This window comes from Alligator sinensis, unplaced genomic scaffold (genome assembly GCF_000455745.1).
Source record: "Alligator sinensis unplaced genomic scaffold, ASM45574v1 scaffold93_1, whole genome shotgun sequence".
Taxonomy (NCBI): domain Eukaryota; kingdom Metazoa; phylum Chordata; order Crocodylia; family Alligatoridae; genus Alligator; species Alligator sinensis.
In genome coordinates, this window is record NW_005842243.1 from 491,342 (window position 1) to 511,133 (window position 19,792).

Genomic DNA, 19,792 nt, shown 5'->3' on the forward strand with positions numbered 1-19,792 from the left:
GCCCCGGCTCTTTAAAAAAAAAAAAAAAAGCCCAGAGTCACCAGTTCCTGGTAGGTGGGGGTGATCTCTGCTGCCCCGTGCTGCATGGAGGGCTCTGCCATGAGCCCCCAAAAGCCCTGAGGCTGCTGCAGCAGTCAGTGTGTGTGGGGGGTGAGAGAGTGAGTGGGGGCTGAGAGGCTTGTAGCAGACCCCCCACACATAGCATGGGGCAGTGGGGGACAACGGGGTTTGCCGCCCCACGTGGCAGTAGCCAGTGAGTGGTGGCTTTCTTTTAAAGAGCCAGGAGCTGGGGTCAGACAGGCAGCCGTAGTGGGGGCTGGGAGAGTGGGCGGAGGTTGCGGGGCACTCAGAGGGGCTGGGGGAGCAGGCAGGGAATAGGGCCTGGTGGGGGGTCCCCCCATGGTCCCCTTTCCTCTCTGCCAGCCCTTTCCCCCCCCCGCCCCTTACTTACCAGCATGGAGTCTGGGTCCAGATCCCTGCTGCAGCAAGCGGGGACTGCCCAGATCACTGAAGCTCTCCGAATCTTTTCCAAATCAATTCAGAGAGCTTCAAGTTGATTCAGACTTTTTAACTGGTGTCCTGATTTGATTCAGATTCAGAGATTCGGACACCGAATTAAGCCGAATCTCTTCCAAATTGAATCAGCACCTGAAGCTTCGCACAGCCCTAGTTTGCAGGCTAGTCAGTATGTTTGCTATGGAAAGCCTCTTAGTTCCTGCACTCCAGTTCTCCTGGTTCCTGACCCTGGTTTTTAGACTCTCACTTTGTATTTCCCTGTGGATCTGTTTCCTCATTCCTGACCCTGGTTTGGCTCTGTTTTTGGATTTTGCCCTGTGGATTGCCCCTGGATTGTGTTGTGAAATCGACTTGTGGATTTCCTTCTGGTTTTGGTAGATGGTTCTCGTTCCCAGCCTCAGGCCCCTGCTTTCCCTCAGTGGTCTAACATAGGCTACACTGCCTATGCCCCAGTCCCTTATAATCCCCGATACAAAAGCAAACTTAGAAATATGTTCTGCAGTTACTAAATGCTGAATGCTGAAATGTGTGTTCATCTAAATCACCATCAAAACATGTTGACCAAAGGGATTGAGTAGCAGGTGAAAAATAGGCCCACAGGGTGCTCTGCTACTTTACAATCATCTAAGTCCCATTTGTTTATCTGGCAGTGATTACTGTGCATATTATTGTTCGTGGTCCTGGTTGTATTGATGGAGCCTTCTATCAAGTTGAATAGGCAAAGTAAGCTGATTACTAGAAGTTTGAAGTCAGTGGTCATAATGCCATGATTGACAAGTGCCAAGTCTAGCATCTCAAGAAGCAGGGATGTGTTTTTTGGCTGGGTAGGCAGACTGCTGACTGGATGGAACAAGGAATTTGACTATAGCACCTGTTGAAGATTTCTTCCCTTCTATTAGCATTGCTTGGGACCCATTGGGATTCAGGCAGCAATCTAAAGACCTCATGCCACATTCCACTTTAAATAAACAGATATACAAGCGCAAAGTACTAATCCAGTAGCTTTGTTCCAAAATCCCTGTTGTTCCACATGTGCACTCCCAGTAAAATATACAACATGTACAGTAAAATATACCAGCATTTATTTAGTGCAGCCCTCTGGTCCCGCAGGCCAGATGAGTGTAACAGGGCTAGTTTGAAGGCTGCATCCTGCAGGTGGGGGTCTCTCCATGCCCTGATCCAACACGGGGTTGGTATGGGGGGGTCAGTCTGTGGATGCCATACATTAATTGACACGCTCAATTTTATATTTAATTTATATAAAATAAAATGTATTTAATTATATTTAATTCTTTCACAAATGACCCTGAAGAACATACATAAATTGTTAGGTTTCAAAACACAATTTGTCTAGAACAGTGGCTTTCAAACTGTGGTCTGCAGACCCCCGGGGATCCATACACTATGTCTAAGGGGTCCACAAAGATGACTATGATTAATCAAAAGTATGTGAATACCCACATTTACAATTCAAAGGGGTCTGCAGCTCCATTCACATTTTTTAGGGCTCTGCAAACGAAAAAAGGTTGAAAACCACTGCTCTATAAGTTCCTAAAGGGGAATCAAGACTCCTGGGGTTTATTTCCATCTCTGCCACTATCCAACTGCACTTTAGTAGGTCTGTCACTTTTAAAATGAGGTTGAGATGATATATCCATATGTTGCAAAGGTAATGTCAGGTTTAAATATTTAGCATGTAACCCTGTGAAACCCTATATGCATGCAATTCTCATTGACTTAATTGAAGATCTGTGCATGGAGAGTTTCAAGAATGGGTCTTTAAAGTAAGTAAGAGAATTTTGAATGAAGAAGATACAGTATTGCAAAGTTGTGAAGAATTTTTAAATATAAACTTGTTTTCAGTTTGTTCTGCACTTGGATTGAAGGGAACAATAAAGTATCACAAAGAGAGATAGGGAAAAATAGACAGAAGAAGGAGAAGATTGAAGAGAGGGGAAAAAAGTCCTTATTAGATAAACTTCAATCTGCAAAAGTCTGAAAGGTCAAAGTTTAATTCTAGTAAAAATAATATTTACACTAGTAATTTAAAAAAAATAGAATTTGATTAAATTATTATTGCTGTAAATAATAATTTTATTCCATTGACAGTAATGGTTAGAGCAGTTTGAGGGGAAAATATGAGTTATTTTTGGGATTCCAGATATGCAGCCCCTGGGGCTGAATAAATCAAGTGAGCCTGCTTGCACTGAAGGCAATGGCAAAACTTCTATTAAGTAAAATCAGGGTGGGGTCTAATATCCCTACAGTGCATGCTACAGTAAGCAACAACATCTTATCAGAAAGATTTTTCTTGATGTTCTTTTACTACTACTCAGCTTGAAATAACCCATTTCCATTTAAAAATGTGCTGAGGTTTTGTGAAAACATTGAACTACCCTTTTTTTGTTAGGTAGGAAAACAGAAACAAACACCAACCCCCAAAAATTGTGTGATAGGAAATATTGTCCCTGAACTGTGTTTTTATTTTCCTTTGGCTTTATTTCAGCTGTGGGACCCAGCTGCTCCAGAGAGTGTGGGAAGCTGACTTGGAGGCCTGTCAGCTGTTGATCCGAGGGTTTCAGCTGAAAGAAGCTGGTTGCTGTGTTTCTGAGGAAGACAAGAACCAAGCAGATGAGATGGAGGCTGCAGCTGATGGCTGCTTGGATCCTGAAAAAGGAAGAGAAAATCACATCCCAAAGGGCACAGAGTGGGGCATTTCTCCATGCCCCAAACCCTGTAAGCTGAAAGAGGTATCTGAAATTTCCTGCTGGTTGCGTTCAAGAGCTGCTCTTGTTTTTCATTTGGAGAGGACAGGGGGTGCAACTGGATTATGGGTCAGCAGAGCAGGCTAATATCAATTTTGGATTTGGTCTCAAGAAAGGTCCAAATAAAATGGCTTACTTGCTGTATGAAAACACTTTCAATCTCCTTTTCCTTTCACCATTAATCCTTTTAGAAAAAAGGAGAGAATTCCAGTAACATACATACTGTACAGCTATACTTTATTGAGAAAATATTCCCATGCCATCCATCATTCTTTATATGTTTAACACACAGCATCGGCTGTTTCTCCTCTCACTTACATCAGTTTCACACTGACACCGCTCTATTGACTTTTTACACCTGATTTACATCAGCCTCAGGGAGAAGAGAAGCAAGGTCCCTTATTCCAGTGGCATGTCAGTCTTCCCCTAGCTCAGGCTCTGGCAGGCTTCCAGTTCACATCAAATATTAAAAGGGAAAAATGGTGAGGTGTAAAGGGCTTGACATTTTCTTTTAAGTTTTGTGTTTTGCTTGGAATTTTTGTCTTGCTTAAATATTTACAACTGTCTGGTAATCTTTTAACTGCACTGTAAGGATCAGCAAGCTGTTAAAAAGCATTATCATCTAACCGTGCCAGTATGACAAAACTCCCCCTACCATGAGTTGTTGTCATTTTTATTACCTTGGAATTATGTTGACAAAAATTATATGCGTGCTTAATGGTATATGATGTTTACAGACATTGAACTCTGCACTAGGCAGAAAATTGATACTTAATAGTGCATTTGTACCAACTGAGATTTACCAAAAGCCAGGCCTTTACCCACCCTTCTGGTTTGCAAAATTCTATTTTGATTCAGGCTATAAATGATAATTTCAGCCTTTTGTTTGATACATTTTACACAGCTAGACCAGTTTTCACACAGAGGGCATTTTTATCCTAAATGGCCAGCTGTGGTTTTTATTTTTATCTGCTGCTTTCTCTGTGAATCTGCAAAGATAATGCCAGCAGTCCTGTTGCGTGATAAATGCTTGCTTCCCATTCCAAAAATACAGCATCTGTAGAGGTTTGGGTCTGATGGTAACTGATTTTTCCTGTGGTCGAAGTTAAGATTTGCACAGTCTCTCCAGGGGACTTGGGCAGAACTCCAGGAGAACTAGTCTGTAAATCCCAAATGGTTTAGGGCAGAATTCAGACTAATTCCAAGTTTGATATTAAAGTGTGGGATGGTCTGCAGGAAATGTTGAGGGTGGGCAATGATCACATGGCCCAAAAACCTGGGGAGCCACTGGGTTAGACATTTAAAACAATTAACTCCTCTAAACAGAAGTGTCAGGCAGGGAGCGCATGAATAGTGATAGAAGGCATAGAGCATCTCAGATGCATTCATGTCTCAGAAGTCAATCACGGGCTGGAATATTTAATAAATGTACTATACCTTTCTTTGAGCTTAGCCACAGTGATTTTCTGTTTTGTTTTTTATTTTGGAGAGAAAGAGAGTAAGGCAAAAAAAAAAAAGAGTCTTCTACTCTATAAAAGCATTTATCTGAGAGAGCTGAAACCACTTTCCCAGGATGCAAACTGTGCCTAGTTGTGGAAATTTTGTGGTGGTTTAAAAATAATTCCATGCTTATGGCAAAAACCATTGTGTGGCTTTTAGTGGCTCTAATTTGACCACTGAAAGGATTTTAAGGTCCTTCTTCTGGAACAGCTTAGCGATGACCTTTAATAATCAATCACAAGATAATGATCATGTAACAAGAAATAGAGATTAAAGATATTCACTTAATGGGAGAACGTGCATTTATCAAAATGATTTTATTGGCCTTTAACAGGGTGGTCGAGGGTTTGTGTAAAACGCATTTCTTGGTAAGATTGAGCTCTGTCCCATGAGGGTGGCTGTCTTGTCTCTGCTCTAGGCTATGGGGGATCACATATCCTTTGAAAAGATATCCTCTAATTCCTTTGCAAAGGAAGAGACTTTGTTTAGAGTCTGCAGGATTATTAGAAACTAGTATCAAAGAGAGTCATAGTAATGTGTATAAAACATGCACTTTACATAGAAGTGCTGTACTTACCATGGCAATTGAACTGTATAGCAGAATGTTATAAGTGAATCATTTGTCTTCCAATCACTGACAAAATTTATGGCAAAGTGGGTATTGGTTTCACTGCAGGGCACTATAGATACAATTTCCTTGCATGCAATAATTTTCCTCATGAATTTCATTACAAAACTATTGTTAGGCAGAGGGGTGCACATGAAGGGAAAGGGCAAATATATATTCAGATCCTGCTTGACAATGGAGCCAAGTTTTTGTGTTTATTTTTGTTTTAAAAAAAATAAAGCCTATCCTCAGTAGGTCACGCAATGTCATGTTCCCAATGCCGAGAGTTCAGACTTTGCATTCTTTGAAAGGTCAGATAGTTTTACAAGTTTATTATCTGTAACTCAGCGTTATATTCAGAAGCATAACTGGAGGGCAGGGGGGGAACAGGGACAGTAGCCTTGGATGCTGCCTTTGGAGAGGACGCAACAATAGCTGCTGTTATAGCTGGTGGCTGGTTATGTGACTGTCATCAGCAGCACAGCAGTTGGTGCTGCCCCATGCACTGCCTCTGCCCTGGGTGTAGAGCTGCCATCTTACACCTCTGACTATATTTCTTAAGACAGTGAGAACTTTTACTTCGTAGTTTACTTGTGCTGAAGATTCAGTGGTGTCTCAGAAAAACCCTATCAGCCAACTTTCTCCTGCAGCTCCTGAGCTAGTGAAACGTGTACAAGCTCTGACAACTCTGCTTGCAGAAACATCTTTATTGTTTTTTGCCAGAACTTAAATCCAGTGGAACCATCCAAAAATCATTCTGAAATTGCAGAAACATCCAGAAACAAACAGCACCCTACTGGAACTACCAAGAGCTAATCAGAACAACATAGTTGTCTTTAACTTGCTGGGACAAAGCCATAAACAACACTAACCAGCCTGAATCAAAACAAAGTCCTCTTTCAAGTGGAGGAAAATAGATTCTCATATGCTGATGTGTTGTTCTGCTACCTAGAACCAGAGCTAACTGGTAGAATTAAGTTCCTGCAGGCAAAGGGTGTGGACAGATAAACAAATGCATCTTGAGTTAAAAGGTGGAGTATAGAGAAACTTGCTGCATTTCATCTAATCCTTAGTAACTATACTGTAGGTATGTTGTATCTCCTGGTATGTGGACATTAAACTGGAGTAGCGTACCCCTGAATTAAGTATTTGCATGTTTATTGCAACTATTGTTTAGCTTCCATTTACTGCAGGATAGAGTGGATATGTGAAGTACTTCCTGGATGCATTTACTACCCACTTTACTGTGGATTAAACTAATTAGCTCCTCAGTAAAGTCACTGTCTACACATGTGCCAATATTAAGGCACGGTAAATTAACTCTGCCATAGGATAGTACTGTCAGGGTGTAATTAACTGCAATGAAATGCATGTGTGGATGGTGACTGTGGGCATAAATTGAGCCCAGTCAGCCCAGGCAACAGAGACAAATTCCTGCCCGTCTCCTAGCCATATGCCTCCACACTTTCAGCGTTCTCGTGCCCCAGCCAGCCCCTCTGTCTGATGCTGTAGTGTGGAACTGATCCCTCAAGCCTGCTAGCAGCCCAGGCCTGCTCTGCCCCAGCTCAAATTGCTGCTGTCCTAGGTGCAGGTGTAGATGCTGTAACAGGAGACGTTTACTCAAGCTCGAACAGCTCCAGAGTTTATCTGTTTGCATTAATTGCATGATTAGATGCACCCACTGTGTATCAGCTGATCTGCAGTAATTCCCCCGTTCCCCTTTTTAACATAGTATAATTTGTTTGTCTGTCCACACCCCAACTTGGTTAATACTACTTGGATCCCTATGAATTCAAGGTGAATACATCCTATGAATCCTAGCTTTGTTTTGAAAAATGTCTTCAGTTCTAGCTGACTTTGAGTGATCTTTCCCTTGGTTGTAAGTGAAGGTGATGGATTTCTTTCTTTTTTTATTTTGAATAGTGTTCAAGTGTGCTTTTGGGTGATCTCTGAAATATACCAGAATTTACCCAGATGTATGTACAATAACATTTCATTTCTTTTCATTTCTTGCTTGTTTCATTTCTTCTCATGTGTCCTTGCTTTCGCTTTTGTTTATTGATATTTTCTTTTTTAAGCTAAAACCTCTTATCATGTCAGAGATGCCAATGGCCAGTCATAGGTATCTAGACTTACCTGTATCAGGAAGGTTTTAAGGCCAGGTATTTCTATTAACATAATACTCGTAAACCTGCTGGCTTGATTCCCTGACCTATCCTTTTTTTCTCCTTCTGCTGCTACTATCTGGCTTGCTGTGCAGTGTTCCCTCTTACTCCCTATGAAGCAAAGAAACACCTACTAGATTGCAAGAGATGTCAGGTGATTGAAGTGCCAAGGTAAAAAACAAAACAAAAAAACAAATCCATGCCTTTTGTAAGTTAGTAATGTTGGTGGTCACTGCATCATAATCACTGATAAATTATGCATCATTCTTCTTAGTAACTGAAACAGAGAGAGGATGTTGTTAGAGTAGTGGCTTCCAGGTTCTCTTGATATCAAGGTCACCCATCTACACATGCGCTTAAATGTACATTTGCTTATTAAAGCATCACTTAAAATGAGCTTTTTAGTTAATGCGCATTAAAATAGGCTAGCGCACATTAACTGGAGAGCATGCTTTTTAAGTGATGCTTAATGATAGGCTAAGATGGGCATTAAGACAGGCTGATGTGCGTTTTCCTAGCACCTCACAATGGAGGTACTAGATTTAATGCACACTAACGAAAGTGTAGAAGCACCCAGTTCACCCCTCTGTGGAGAGGTTGTTTGTAAAATACTTTCACAAATGCTAGAGAATTACAACTGGGTTAAAAATACTGACACCCTAAGTAACGAATTGATAATGTTTCATTTTAACATGATGTTTTTCATTAAAAAGAAGTCACTGCTGTCATGACAGATACAGCGTCTCAGAATTCAGTGAAAGCAGCCAGCAGTAAAACCGCTGTCAGCAGGCTGCAACACATTACTGAAAATTAAATAGCTGTAATCTAAGAGAGAAATTTGCCACGTGTAAAGAACAAAGCTTTTAGAGGTCTAAACAAACTGTACTTTCATTTTAGTTTTAATTAAAAATTGTGTTTATAGAGCTTCAAAAAATATTTGGAAACTAAATTTGTCTCTGTTTTAAATGTCAGGATTAAGTGTCAGTTAAGGTCAGCATCTGAAGATGTGGTCTGTAGCCTAATCCATGCTGCAGAAGAATTCTGCAGCAATGGGTAGATGGCTAGTATATAACAGTTGGGTCATCACAGGATGGCCACCCACCGTTTTTACACACTGATGTTTGAGGTGTACTCAAGGTGTGTCAGATACCACTGTGCTATCTGTTAATAAACACTGGCTTTTCCATGGAGACTTCTGTATTTCATAAAGATTAATCCCTACAAGAATTTGCTACTTAGTCTAAATAAATAAGATAAAAGATTAGGAAATCCAGAATTAATTTTAGACCTTCAAGAAACCTCAACATTCCCTTTTTTGTAGGTGGATTACTGAAACCATGCACTATAGGATATTGATTTTTACAGTCTCTTACATATATGTGTCTGTGATGTTAAGCATGTTGCTTTGTTAAAGCACCACCTTTTAACTCTGTTCACTTAAGGAATGCGTTCATATATGTGTGGCACATAATTTTATGATTATGTTAATATTGACTCTCCCAGTTTCCCTGGGTTTTGGGAAAGGATTTTAATTTGGAGGGGGTCATAGCTTTATTCATTAGTGCTGTGTGAAGCTTTGGTCCTTGACTCGATTTGGTGGAGTTTCGGCCAAATTTAGTGGCTGAATCTCTGAATCCAAATTAAATCAGAGGACCCTTTAATCTCTTCAAATCGAATCGGAACCCTCTGAATTGACTAGGAGATTCGGACATAGACACAGCTTTAAATGTTTTTTCTACATACCTCTAGGTAGCAGGCGGCTGGTAAGTGCTGTGATGCTGGGGTGCATAGAGTGTCCCACAAGAGTGTGGGGGGGCTCCCCAGCACACTTGGGAGCAGACCCAGAAGTGGACCAGAAGCACTTCCGTCCCTCCCCAGCTTCGCAACTGGTGTCTCCTGGGTCTAGGGGGAGCACCCGGGGTCCCCCCACAGCCAATCGCCGAGCCAGGGTGTGGGGGGCCCCTGTGTGCTCCCTGGCAGACCCAGAAGTGGACCAGAAGTATTTCAGGTCCACTTCTGGGTTCTCCACCAAGCATGTGGAGGGCCCCCCCCGCACTCCGTTGGGATGCTTTATCCGCCCTGGCATCGCAAAGATCACGAGCCGCGCTGGTACCTCAAGGTATGTAGAAAAAACATTTAAAGCTGTGTCTATGGCTGAATCCGTGATTCTCCGTATCGGCATCAAATCTTCAGATTTGGATTCAGCTGAATCGAATCAGGGACAGTGATCTGAATTAACTAATCAAATCTCTGTCCCTGATTCTGGCCAAATCTGAATTGAATGGGGCCTGCTTTGCACACCCCTATTATTCATCTCTTTAGGAAAGACTCCCACATCTCATTTGTCTGATAAAATTAAGCTCTTGTGAAATTTCTCCCTTTTCCTCATTGCTAAGTCTCCATTTTTGAACTCATCTCTATAATTAATTCATCCTTCTCCACATGAAATCTAGGTGATATTGACCCACCCTTTTAAATCATTCTGAGAGTACTGTTTCAAACCTCAATTTTGTGAAGGAATGTATATGGCTAGGCTATGTTTTCGCTGTAAGATGGCAGTGAAAACCTACTCAAATATAAGAGTCTTCTGGTTCAGAGTTGCTTATAGATTTGAGGCCTAAAATCTTAATTTTTAGTTAGAGCCTGATCAAGAAACAGTTGATTCAGTGTACTATATCTTGAAAAGTAAATCCAAAAATCTAAGTATTTCCTATCTTTCAGTTTTTTATTTTAAACAAAGTGGCTCAAATGGTAATTTTACATGCATTATAAAGTTGATAAAAACCCCTCTGAGCCCTAGACCTAAATGTTGATATTTCTCTGTCTGTAGACTGTAGAGAGTAGGCCAAAACTTAGACTTATAAAAAAACAAACAAGCCCTCATATGTAAACTTAATTGAGGGCTGGCTACTGCCACTCCATTATAAGCAGTATGAAAATTAGCTTTCAAGTGTCTCCTTTGTTGATGTCTAAAGTGTTTCTTTATATCAATGCAACAAAACAACCTATTAGTTCAGACTATAATCTTTTTTATTATGTACTATGGTGCCTTTACACAACTACATAAAAAACCTAATGTTTGTACACTGTGGGTAATATGTATCTTGTAACATATCCTTAACAGGTTGTGGAGGATATTTCATTTGGTGCAGAAGATCGTTTGTCTGAGGTAAGTGTTTTCTGGAGACTATAAAGGGCAGGGAAATTTGTACAGATTTCCTGGGGATTCCTTGAAAACAGATGATACATCTTTTGATAATATTACTGTTGAGTAAAACTTGCACCATAATGTGCAAATATTTAGGAGAGCAATGGTGATGCTACAAGTAAGGGCCCAATCTTGCTCTCATTGAAGACATAAAAATTAGTTTTGACCATTTTGTAGTTCTTGTTGAACAAATTACTTTTATTTTCAGAAGCAGATGCTAGTATGTGACTGTCCAACTTCACAGCAGCCAGGGCCACACACTGCACTGGTTGCAGGCCCTAGGCTACACACTGCACAAGCTGCATGGTACAGGGCCACATGGGTGCCCCAGCACCCCACCACATGCAGCACTCCCACCCCTCGCCACTACCACGATGCTGGTGAGCACACCCCTACTGCTGCCATATGAGCCCATTGCATGGGCGATTCCCTCCTCCCCCATCACTGCCACACAAGCAGTGTAAGTACCCTGCCTGAGCCCCTGCACTGGCACCACTACACAGGCAGCAAGCTCGCATGGCCTCCCACCATGCTCCCTTGCCACTGAGCCTCTGGCCACTGCAGCAGTCAGAGCAATGGGGAGAGTGGTGGCTGGATGAGAACCTGCAGGTTGCACATGACCCCTTGCAGGTCAGGTGCAGCCCACAGGCTACCAGTTGGACAGTCCTGTGTTGGTATATACTGTTAAATGTATATGGCATGGTATGCAGAAACTTTATGTAGGTAAACTTTCTGGAAGCTTGTCATTTTGTTTTTCAACCTTTTCATAAAGATGTCAGAGCCTGTAGTCTGTAACTTTGAGTAAGCCCTAGATTAATCAAGCAGTTGAAGGTGTTCCTTATTAAAAAAAAGTAAATGAGGGACAGTCTTAGTTTTTGTGAACTGAGTGGTTAGATAAACCTTTAGTTACATTTGCATGGGCCTTGGGAGAGTTACAGATTCTCAATGACACAATTATGTTGCACTGAAACATATATTGAGAAAGTTTAGAGGCCATGCATCACTTCCAGCAAGCAAATTATACAGGTGAGTATACCCTATTTCACATCCCCAAATAGTATATGTTTCATCTGCCAGATGAGAACATGCCCCCTGCTACCTAGCTATGCACATTCAAACATGGATTGTCACTAGGTTGCATATGGGGGGAGCTATTTGGACCAGCTACTTCTCAGTGTTCCCACCCATAAATTCAAAGGCTGCCCAGAAGCTGGAGCTCTACCTCAATTCACTGTCCTTTCATGCAAACAGACTGTGGGATTACACCCAAATGAGGCTATGCACGCCCTGGAAAATTCTACTGTGCAAGATAGAAGTGTAAATGGGAACTGTAAGCTTTGGGGTGAAGGTTATCTCAGCAGAAAATAAGCTCCAGAAGATGCAAATTGCCACTTCTGCCAGTGGACTCAGCTGTGAATCAGAATGAAGCTATTCACATGCCTATGAATGGTGTTGACATATAAAAGGAGTACACAGTCCCACAGGCACCAAGACAGTGAAAGCACCTGTTGTCAGAAAAGAATGACAACAATAGTACATGGACAGTGTCCAGCCATCAGTCACATGCAGCTGCCAAGACAGCACAGACTTTACAAGATAGTACAAGCGGCATATGGCTTCAAGCAAAGAATGTAAACACCATCAACAGCCTATTGCACAGCAGTGATTCTCAGGGAAAGATGCTGGAGAACTCAGAAGCAGGTTGGCCTCTAGAGTCAACGTCCACAAGACAGAAGACGCACCCAAAAGCACAGACTATGCCGCACTTATACTTATGACTAAGAGCCAGGAAAGCAGAGGAGCAGGGAGGATGATCATTTGAGAAACCTTCCCACCACTACATTCACCACAACAATCTTAGATAATCACATACAGAAAAAAAACCTCTCCTCCTGAAGTTTTGAGAGGAAAAACAAAACAAAAGGAGTAGGAAGGGATAGCACAATCGGAGGAAGTGGATACTGGGGCTAGCAACCCAGACTGTACTGCAGGAAGGCAAGCCACAAGTCCCTCTCTCAGAATGTCAAACTGGAAACTCTTCTGCAGATGATTCGGGATACTCTCAGTATGCATACAAAGGCAGGCCTATAGAGACATGGCCTTCGTACACAGTTCACTTACTCCAACTCTACTAGGTTTTATCCACAAGTTATAGAGTGTGACCTTCATAGTCATTCTAGTCTGCTGGATCCTGGTGACTAGCCAGAGAAAGGAGCTTCTTACAGTGTGAAACAACTGCAAATGTTATCAAGTTTTGTCAACTCCTTACATTGCAGGGTGTAGAATTCAGAATGCAATTTCTATGAAAAGTCTTGGCCCATTGCAGATTATCCCTTTCAACCTAGTAAACTGCGTCACTCCCAAGGACATCCTGTCAGAACAGAAACTGGAGTTGTCTAAGATGCATTGAATGAGACTAAATAGTAGTCTATTATGGTGTTTAAAAGCCTGCTCTGACCAGAGACACTGTTTACTGAAATGGGACAAGAGAGGGAAATCTGATCTCACAAAATGTGACCAAATGCCTGCATGACTGAACACTGGAAGACAGGAAAGATCTATCCCTGTGTGGAAAATCCTCCAATAACTATAATGGAGCCAGCATGAGGGGAATAGGTTGATCAGGATTACAATATGCTGTTGGCAACCATTAGCATACTCAAGTACTATGTGTGACTATAGAAGAAGAAGACAACAGATCAGGTTAAGGGAAGAAAATGTAGGAAGTTTGAGACAGTAGTGAGAAAGTGTTGCATAATTGCAGAGTAGCTGTCTGGAAACTTTTTTACTGGAATCACTGTACTTAGGAAGCTGTGGTGCATGTTGCGATGTTACAGACTCTGGAACACCACATGTACATGTGGCAGTTTCTTAGTTGGTAATAACTGGTTTATGGAAATGGTTGAAGAAATGGTTAAGCTGCAAGTAGAAGAAAATGGTCATGAAACAATGGAGTTCATACTTCTTAGGAATCGAAAGTACAAGAGCAGAAGGTTGCAGCCAGTGGACTTCAAAAGAGCAGACTTCAGCACCCTCAAAGTAAGGTCTCACAGGAAGGTATTCCGTGAGGGAAAAGGAATACCCAATGTCCTGCAATTTACAACAAACAGTCCCTTCTGATTCAGAGGGGAGGAGGGGAAGAACATTGGTAACATGTTAATATGGCTACACCACGAGCTATAGAATGACCTGCAAAAATAAAGAGAAATTATACAAAATATTGAAGCCAGAACACATTACTAAGGATTAATTTAAAGAAAGGCACATATGGATTAAATCAGGTAGACTGAGGCACCAAATGAACTACAACTCGTGTAGAACATAAAAGGCAACAAGCAAATTTCCAGAAATATGTTAGGCCTAAGAGAAGGACAACGGTATGTAGGTCCATTACTTAATAGGGATGGTACTCGGAGGAAATAAATAATGGTTGGCACAGACAAGAGGGATATGTTGAATGCTTTTTTTTTGCTTTGGGCTTTGCAAAACAGTACATTTTGATCTCATGCTTAACACACTATTCAAAAGGAGGTAGGAACACAAGACAGAATTAAGTAAACAACATTTAAGTAAGTTAGATGTATTCAGGTAAGCAGGCTGTGGGGAAATTTTTTCTGAAGTACTTAAAGAAGGATTCAACCACCTTTTTAGGAGTGGCAGGCTCGATTAATGGAAGTAAGTCTGAAGGAAGGCTGCCAATGCCACAGTTCCTGCCTGCCGAATTTCCACCCACCTGCCACTGACATCCCAGCTTTGGAGGCCAGCTACAATCATTTGGCAGGCTGGATCTGGCCCACAGACTGTAGGTTGCTGCCCGCTGACTTAAAGAACTAGCTGAAGCAGTCTCTGAACTATTATTAGTTATCTTTGAGAATTCATAGAAAACAGTGAAGTTCCAGTGAGCTGGAGAAGGGCAAACCTAGCAATTTTCTTACAAAGAGGACTCAGGAAACGATAGACAAGCAAGCCTGTTTTCAGTAACCAGAAGGATAATGGAACAAATTATTAAACAGACAATTAGTAAGCACCTAGCCTAGGGACAGAAATTACACACAAACTGGTATAAGTGATTGGAAACTGGTCTAAACCTGTAAGGGAACAGAAGTTCAGTGCACACAGACCAGTTTCAAATTGACCAGACTCAGTTTAAGATAGACCTGGATGGATGTAGTATCAGATTGAATCAGTTCAGGTTAGAGTGGTCTATTGAACTTCTGTCCCGAATCTCAGCAAATCAGCCTAGTTCCCTGATGCTCCTCCACCCTCCCCTGCACCCCAGATCCTCACTTACTTTCCCCATGCCCCCTGATTAGCTGTGGCTGCCTGTGCTTTTTGTCCCAGGGAGCAGGCAGAAAAGAGTTAAATTGCTGGGATCTCCTCTTCTGCCCCAGAGAGCAGCAGCTGCCATAGCCAGACATGCAATTGAACCCTTACCCATCCTGCCTGTCTCAGGGAGCAGGCAGGGAGCCACAGGTAATAAGGGGGTGGGGGAGGAGTAAGCATGGAGATGGGGGTGCAGGGCAGTGGACCCAATCCAAGCCAGCAGTGGAGGGGGGGCAGACCCTGGCTTGGCACCCCCTGCAGGTTAGAGAGTGGCAAGGGGCAGGGCTGAGCAGCCAGCCTAGCCATGTGAGCTGTGGGGGGAGGGGGGTGGAATCAGCCTCAGCATAGGGTTCCCTGTAGCTGGCAAGACCCTGGCTCAAGGGGAGTATGGGCCAGGGTGGGGGAAACTCCCTGAGGCATGTGGCTTTCTCTGCTGGATAGACCCCAGCTCTGCACCAGGACGGGGGCTCCTTCTCACTCCCTTGTGGGGAGACAGCAGGTGGTTGGGGGCATGCTTGGCAGCCAGTAAGGGATGCCTCTTGCTCTAGGGATGCCCCTTGCTCTAGTGGGCTTGGCTTGGCTTAGCAATGACTGGCAGGTTGGGAGGCATGCTTGAGCACCCCTCTGCCTTCTGGTCTGGGCCAGTGTAGGCTTCTGCCTGCCTTGGCCAATTGAAGATTGAATGTGAGTTAAATTTGTTATCAGTCCAGTCTACAGAGCTTAGAGAAACCTGCAAAGATTGGATTGATTCTGCCTTGTGCTTTTTGACTGTCTGTACTTGGCCCTAGAGAGCAATAGAGTTATAAGAAACAGTCCTCATGGATCTTGTCAAGGACAAATTATGCCAAATCAATCTACTAGTTTCCTTCTTTAATAGGGCCAGTGGATGGGTGGGGGTGGGGAAGGTACAGAAAACAATAGATTTTAGTATGGCATTACCCATAGGTCCCATATGACATTCTCATAAATAAACTAGGGAAATGTGGCTTCCAAGAGGAGGGTCTGCAGCTGCTTTTAAAGTAAACACACTCAAAGAGTAGTTAATATTAGTTCACTGTCAAACTGGGAGGATGCACTGGGAGTTCCGTAGGGGTCTGGTACTATTCCATATGACCATTAGCAAAAGGATGATGGACTAGAGAGTATACTTATTAAGTCTGTGAATGACACCAAGCTGGGAGGGGTTACAAGCAACTTGGAAAAAAGAATTAGAATTAAAAATGATCTTGGCAAATTGAAGAAATGGTCTGAAATCAATAGGATGACATTCAATAGTCAGGTGCAAAGCAATACACTTAGGAAAGAAAAACTGAATGGTCATGTACAAAATGGGGAAACTGGCCAGGCAGCAGTACTGTAAAACAAGGATTGGTGTTATAATGGAACCTGCATTCTCATTTGGATCCACCACACTTTATGAATGATATTGAGGAAATGGAGAAAAGTCTATGGAAAGCACAAAAAAAAAAAAGATAAGAGGTTAAGAAACATGATTTACGAGGAAAGGCTGAAAGAACTGGGCTTGTTTGGTTTGGGGAAAAAAGGTGAGGAGGTACATATAACTTCCTTCAAATATGCAAGATATTGTTTTAAAAATAGCATTGATCAATCATTTTCCTGTGCCTACTGAGGATAGACAAGAGGTAACAATTGGCTTAGCAAAAAGAACTTTGGTTAAATATTAGTGAAAATGACCTAAGTATAGGAACTGCTAAGTACTGGAACCAGTTACTGGGGAAGTTGTGACATCCCAGTTTTTGAAGAATGCTCAGAGTAGGGGGTTGGACTAGGTGACCTCTTGTTGCCTTCTTTACCTTGACTTTCTGTGATAAGAGATGGCAAGAATAAAAGTACATGTCATAACCTCAGCAACCTCCAGAGCACAACATGTCATATTTTATGTTTCATGCATCTCCTCTATTCATGCCAATATGTAAATCCATGTCAGTCATTGACAGGGGGAGTTCTGAAAGAGAGGGATATATGTGAATGGGAGATGAGCAAGAGACAATCATCCCTTGTGTCCATGTCATACAAGACATGCTCAGGTTGTCACAAAAACATAGTGACAAAATTACTTTGATTTTGATTTGTATCCAGACTAAGTCACGAAACCCCAAAATAGCCCACGGAGTCGGATACAGCCATCCATGGTGTGATGTCACTATAGCTGAATTGCCAAGCAGTGGCCAACAATGGGACAGAGTACTGTTGTCATGGTTGGGTGTCACTTGTGGGCTGACCTAAAGTAGTTGTTTTAAAAGCCATTTTTCTTCAGTAGAGAGAAAAATGGGTGGTGGATCATTGCTGCTTCTCTCCAGAACCATTTTAATTGCAGAACAAGTTGGGTGCATTGCTCACAGTCCCTGAGAATGGATTTTTTGGCTCTGGAAGTGCTTTTGGGAGCCAGGGGTTGTCTGCAATTTAACATGTTGGTTCTTGCCTTGCTGTCATGGTGTTTGGAAGGTTTTTTTGGAGCAGGGGGTTGTCTACAGTTTTTCATATTGATGTTTGCCATGCTATCACAGTGGTCATATTAAGTGCTGTACGTTATGCACACATGAAATTTGGGCCTCTTCTTGGTGGCTAGCAGAACTATTAGAATACCACAACTCCCACAGGATCACAAGCACTGTGTAAGAGGTAAAGCAAGCAGAGCATGGTGTTTTGTCCCTATGTAGCTTCATTTTTTTTGTGGTTATATAGCTCACTGTCTGAGTATGATAAGAGATTATGTTATACATGTGACTTAAACAGGGCAAGAGCTGCATGTGTTTATGGACCTCCCCATAATGTACTATTAGGAATGTGTGGGCTTAAACTTTAACAGGTGCTGTATATCTGAAGTTCTTGTTAACTTTATTAGAAGTTGTGGGAACTCAGAATCTGAAAAATCATCCCTGACTGCCCTTACCACTGTATTGTAATATGAAAAATCTTTCTGAACTAGCAAGTATCATTTTCTGTTTTAAACTGGATATAAGAGAAATTAAATATCAGTTCTAGTTCACCACAAATGAGTCTTGGACAGGATGTCCCATAGGAGTCCTTTTAAAAGCTTCTTTGTGCGGTACATTTTATTAAGGTGTTTTATTTTATTAAGGTATTTTACCTGCTTGCTTTTAGCAGGTTATCACCTGAAGGGTGGTTCCAAAGAGGATGGAGCTGGACTGTTCTCAGTGGTGACAGATGACGGAACAAGGAGCAATGGTCCCAAGTTGCAGCAAGGGATGTTTAGGTTAGATATTAGGAAACACTTTCTCACTGGGAGGGTAATAAACTATCGGAACAGGTTACCCAGAGAGGTTGTGGAGTCTCCATGCTTGGGGTTTTTAAGACCCAGCTAGACAAAGCCTTGGCTGGGATGATTGAGTTGGGGATGGTCCTGCTTTGAGTAGGTTAGACTAGAAGACCTCTTGAGGTCCCTTCCAACCCTAATTTTCTGTGATTCTATGATCATATAAACATGGGTGGTTTCAAGGATATTTCTGAGAGTTTCACTTCTGAGACTGGTGTGAGGAGGAACTCTGTGTTGAAAAGAGCAGTTATCACAACCATAGTATTAGATGTGCTCATTTCTCTATCCAGACTGCTGAAATAGAATCCAGAGTGCAAGGAAAATGTTTCCACTGGACAAGATAACCAAACATATATATTTGTACTTAAGTGGTTTCATGTAGTATCTGCCAGTTGGAGGCAGGGATTAAAATGGCCTTTAAGAAAATATAATGAAACGCAGAAAATAAAATGAAAACCATGCTTCCCTTTCCCTATTAAAGCCTAGCATGCCAGTGCTCTAGTGCAGGTGCAGCAACATCTGTTTTATCCCCAGAAGTGCAGAGGAGAGAGGTGAAGAAGTCTACTTTGCATTAAAAAGCAGAGAAAATCCTCCTACCATTCCCACAAAAAAAAAATTATGTTCATTTCCTATCTCTTTTAGTATCTGTAAACCCTATCCAGTGGCACCTTCCACAGAAAAAAATCCATAAAACAATATTACATATCAGCTTCCCTCATATGACATCAGTCTCTCTTTAGCAGTAATATTTAGCTTTCTAGAAGTGCGGTCACTGTAAAAATATATAAATAAGTAAATAACAAAATGCATCTTTAGGTGCTATCAAAGTTATATTTACTGATAGTATTTGCCTACCTTGTGAACTGGAGGATTTGTGTTTTCTTAATACATGGAGCTTAAAGCCGAGTTCATTTACTTCTGACATTAATAGGCATGAAAGTTTCTGAGATGCGTTTTCTGCTCTCTATTTCTTTTAGCTTAAAAGAGCTTTTATTTTCCTTTTCAGAAATGGAGGATTGTGGAATTATTTAAAAACTGTAGAATGCTCACCATTTAGTATTGAGAGCATTAGTGACTTTTTGTCATCCCATAGGCAATGCATCTCAGCGCTGTCTCTTTTTCAGTAGTAAACTAAAGTTGAAACCGTCTGTCCAGAGTATAATGTCCCCTTTGCAAGCTGGCGCCTCCATGCAGAGGCGCTGCTCTGGTTGCTAATCAAGCAACGAACCCATCCCAGCCTGACCTAACCTGCCCTTAGCCCCAAGCTAGGGGGCACTAGAGGCAAGAAGCCTCTGCCTGGCATATGCTTTTGCTGGTCACCCCAAGGGTATTTCCAGCCCTCCCTGTGAGAGTGAAAATTTAGGTAAGGTCCCCACCAGGCCGAAGGCCAGGGACTTCTGTTGGGAGAAA

At 42.0% G+C, this 19,792-nt stretch overlaps 1 protein-coding gene across 2 annotated transcripts in view; it reads left to right on the forward strand.

Moving 5' to 3' along the window:
- Window positions 1-19,792, forward strand: part of DISC1 (DISC1 scaffold protein) — a 370,273-nt gene that overhangs the window by 323,165 nt on the left and 27,316 nt on the right. The window contains exons 12-13 of one of the 2 annotated variants that reach the window (XM_025208657.1): window positions 3,023-3,266; window positions 10,678-10,722. In XM_025208657.1, coding sequence (XP_025064442.1) covers window positions 3,023-3,266; window positions 10,678-10,722 — 289 coding nt within the window. Of the gene's footprint in view, window positions 1-3,022; window positions 3,267-7,648; window positions 7,730-10,677; window positions 10,723-19,792 lie in introns of those variants that run through there. The other variant, XM_025208658.1, reaches the window with a different exon arrangement.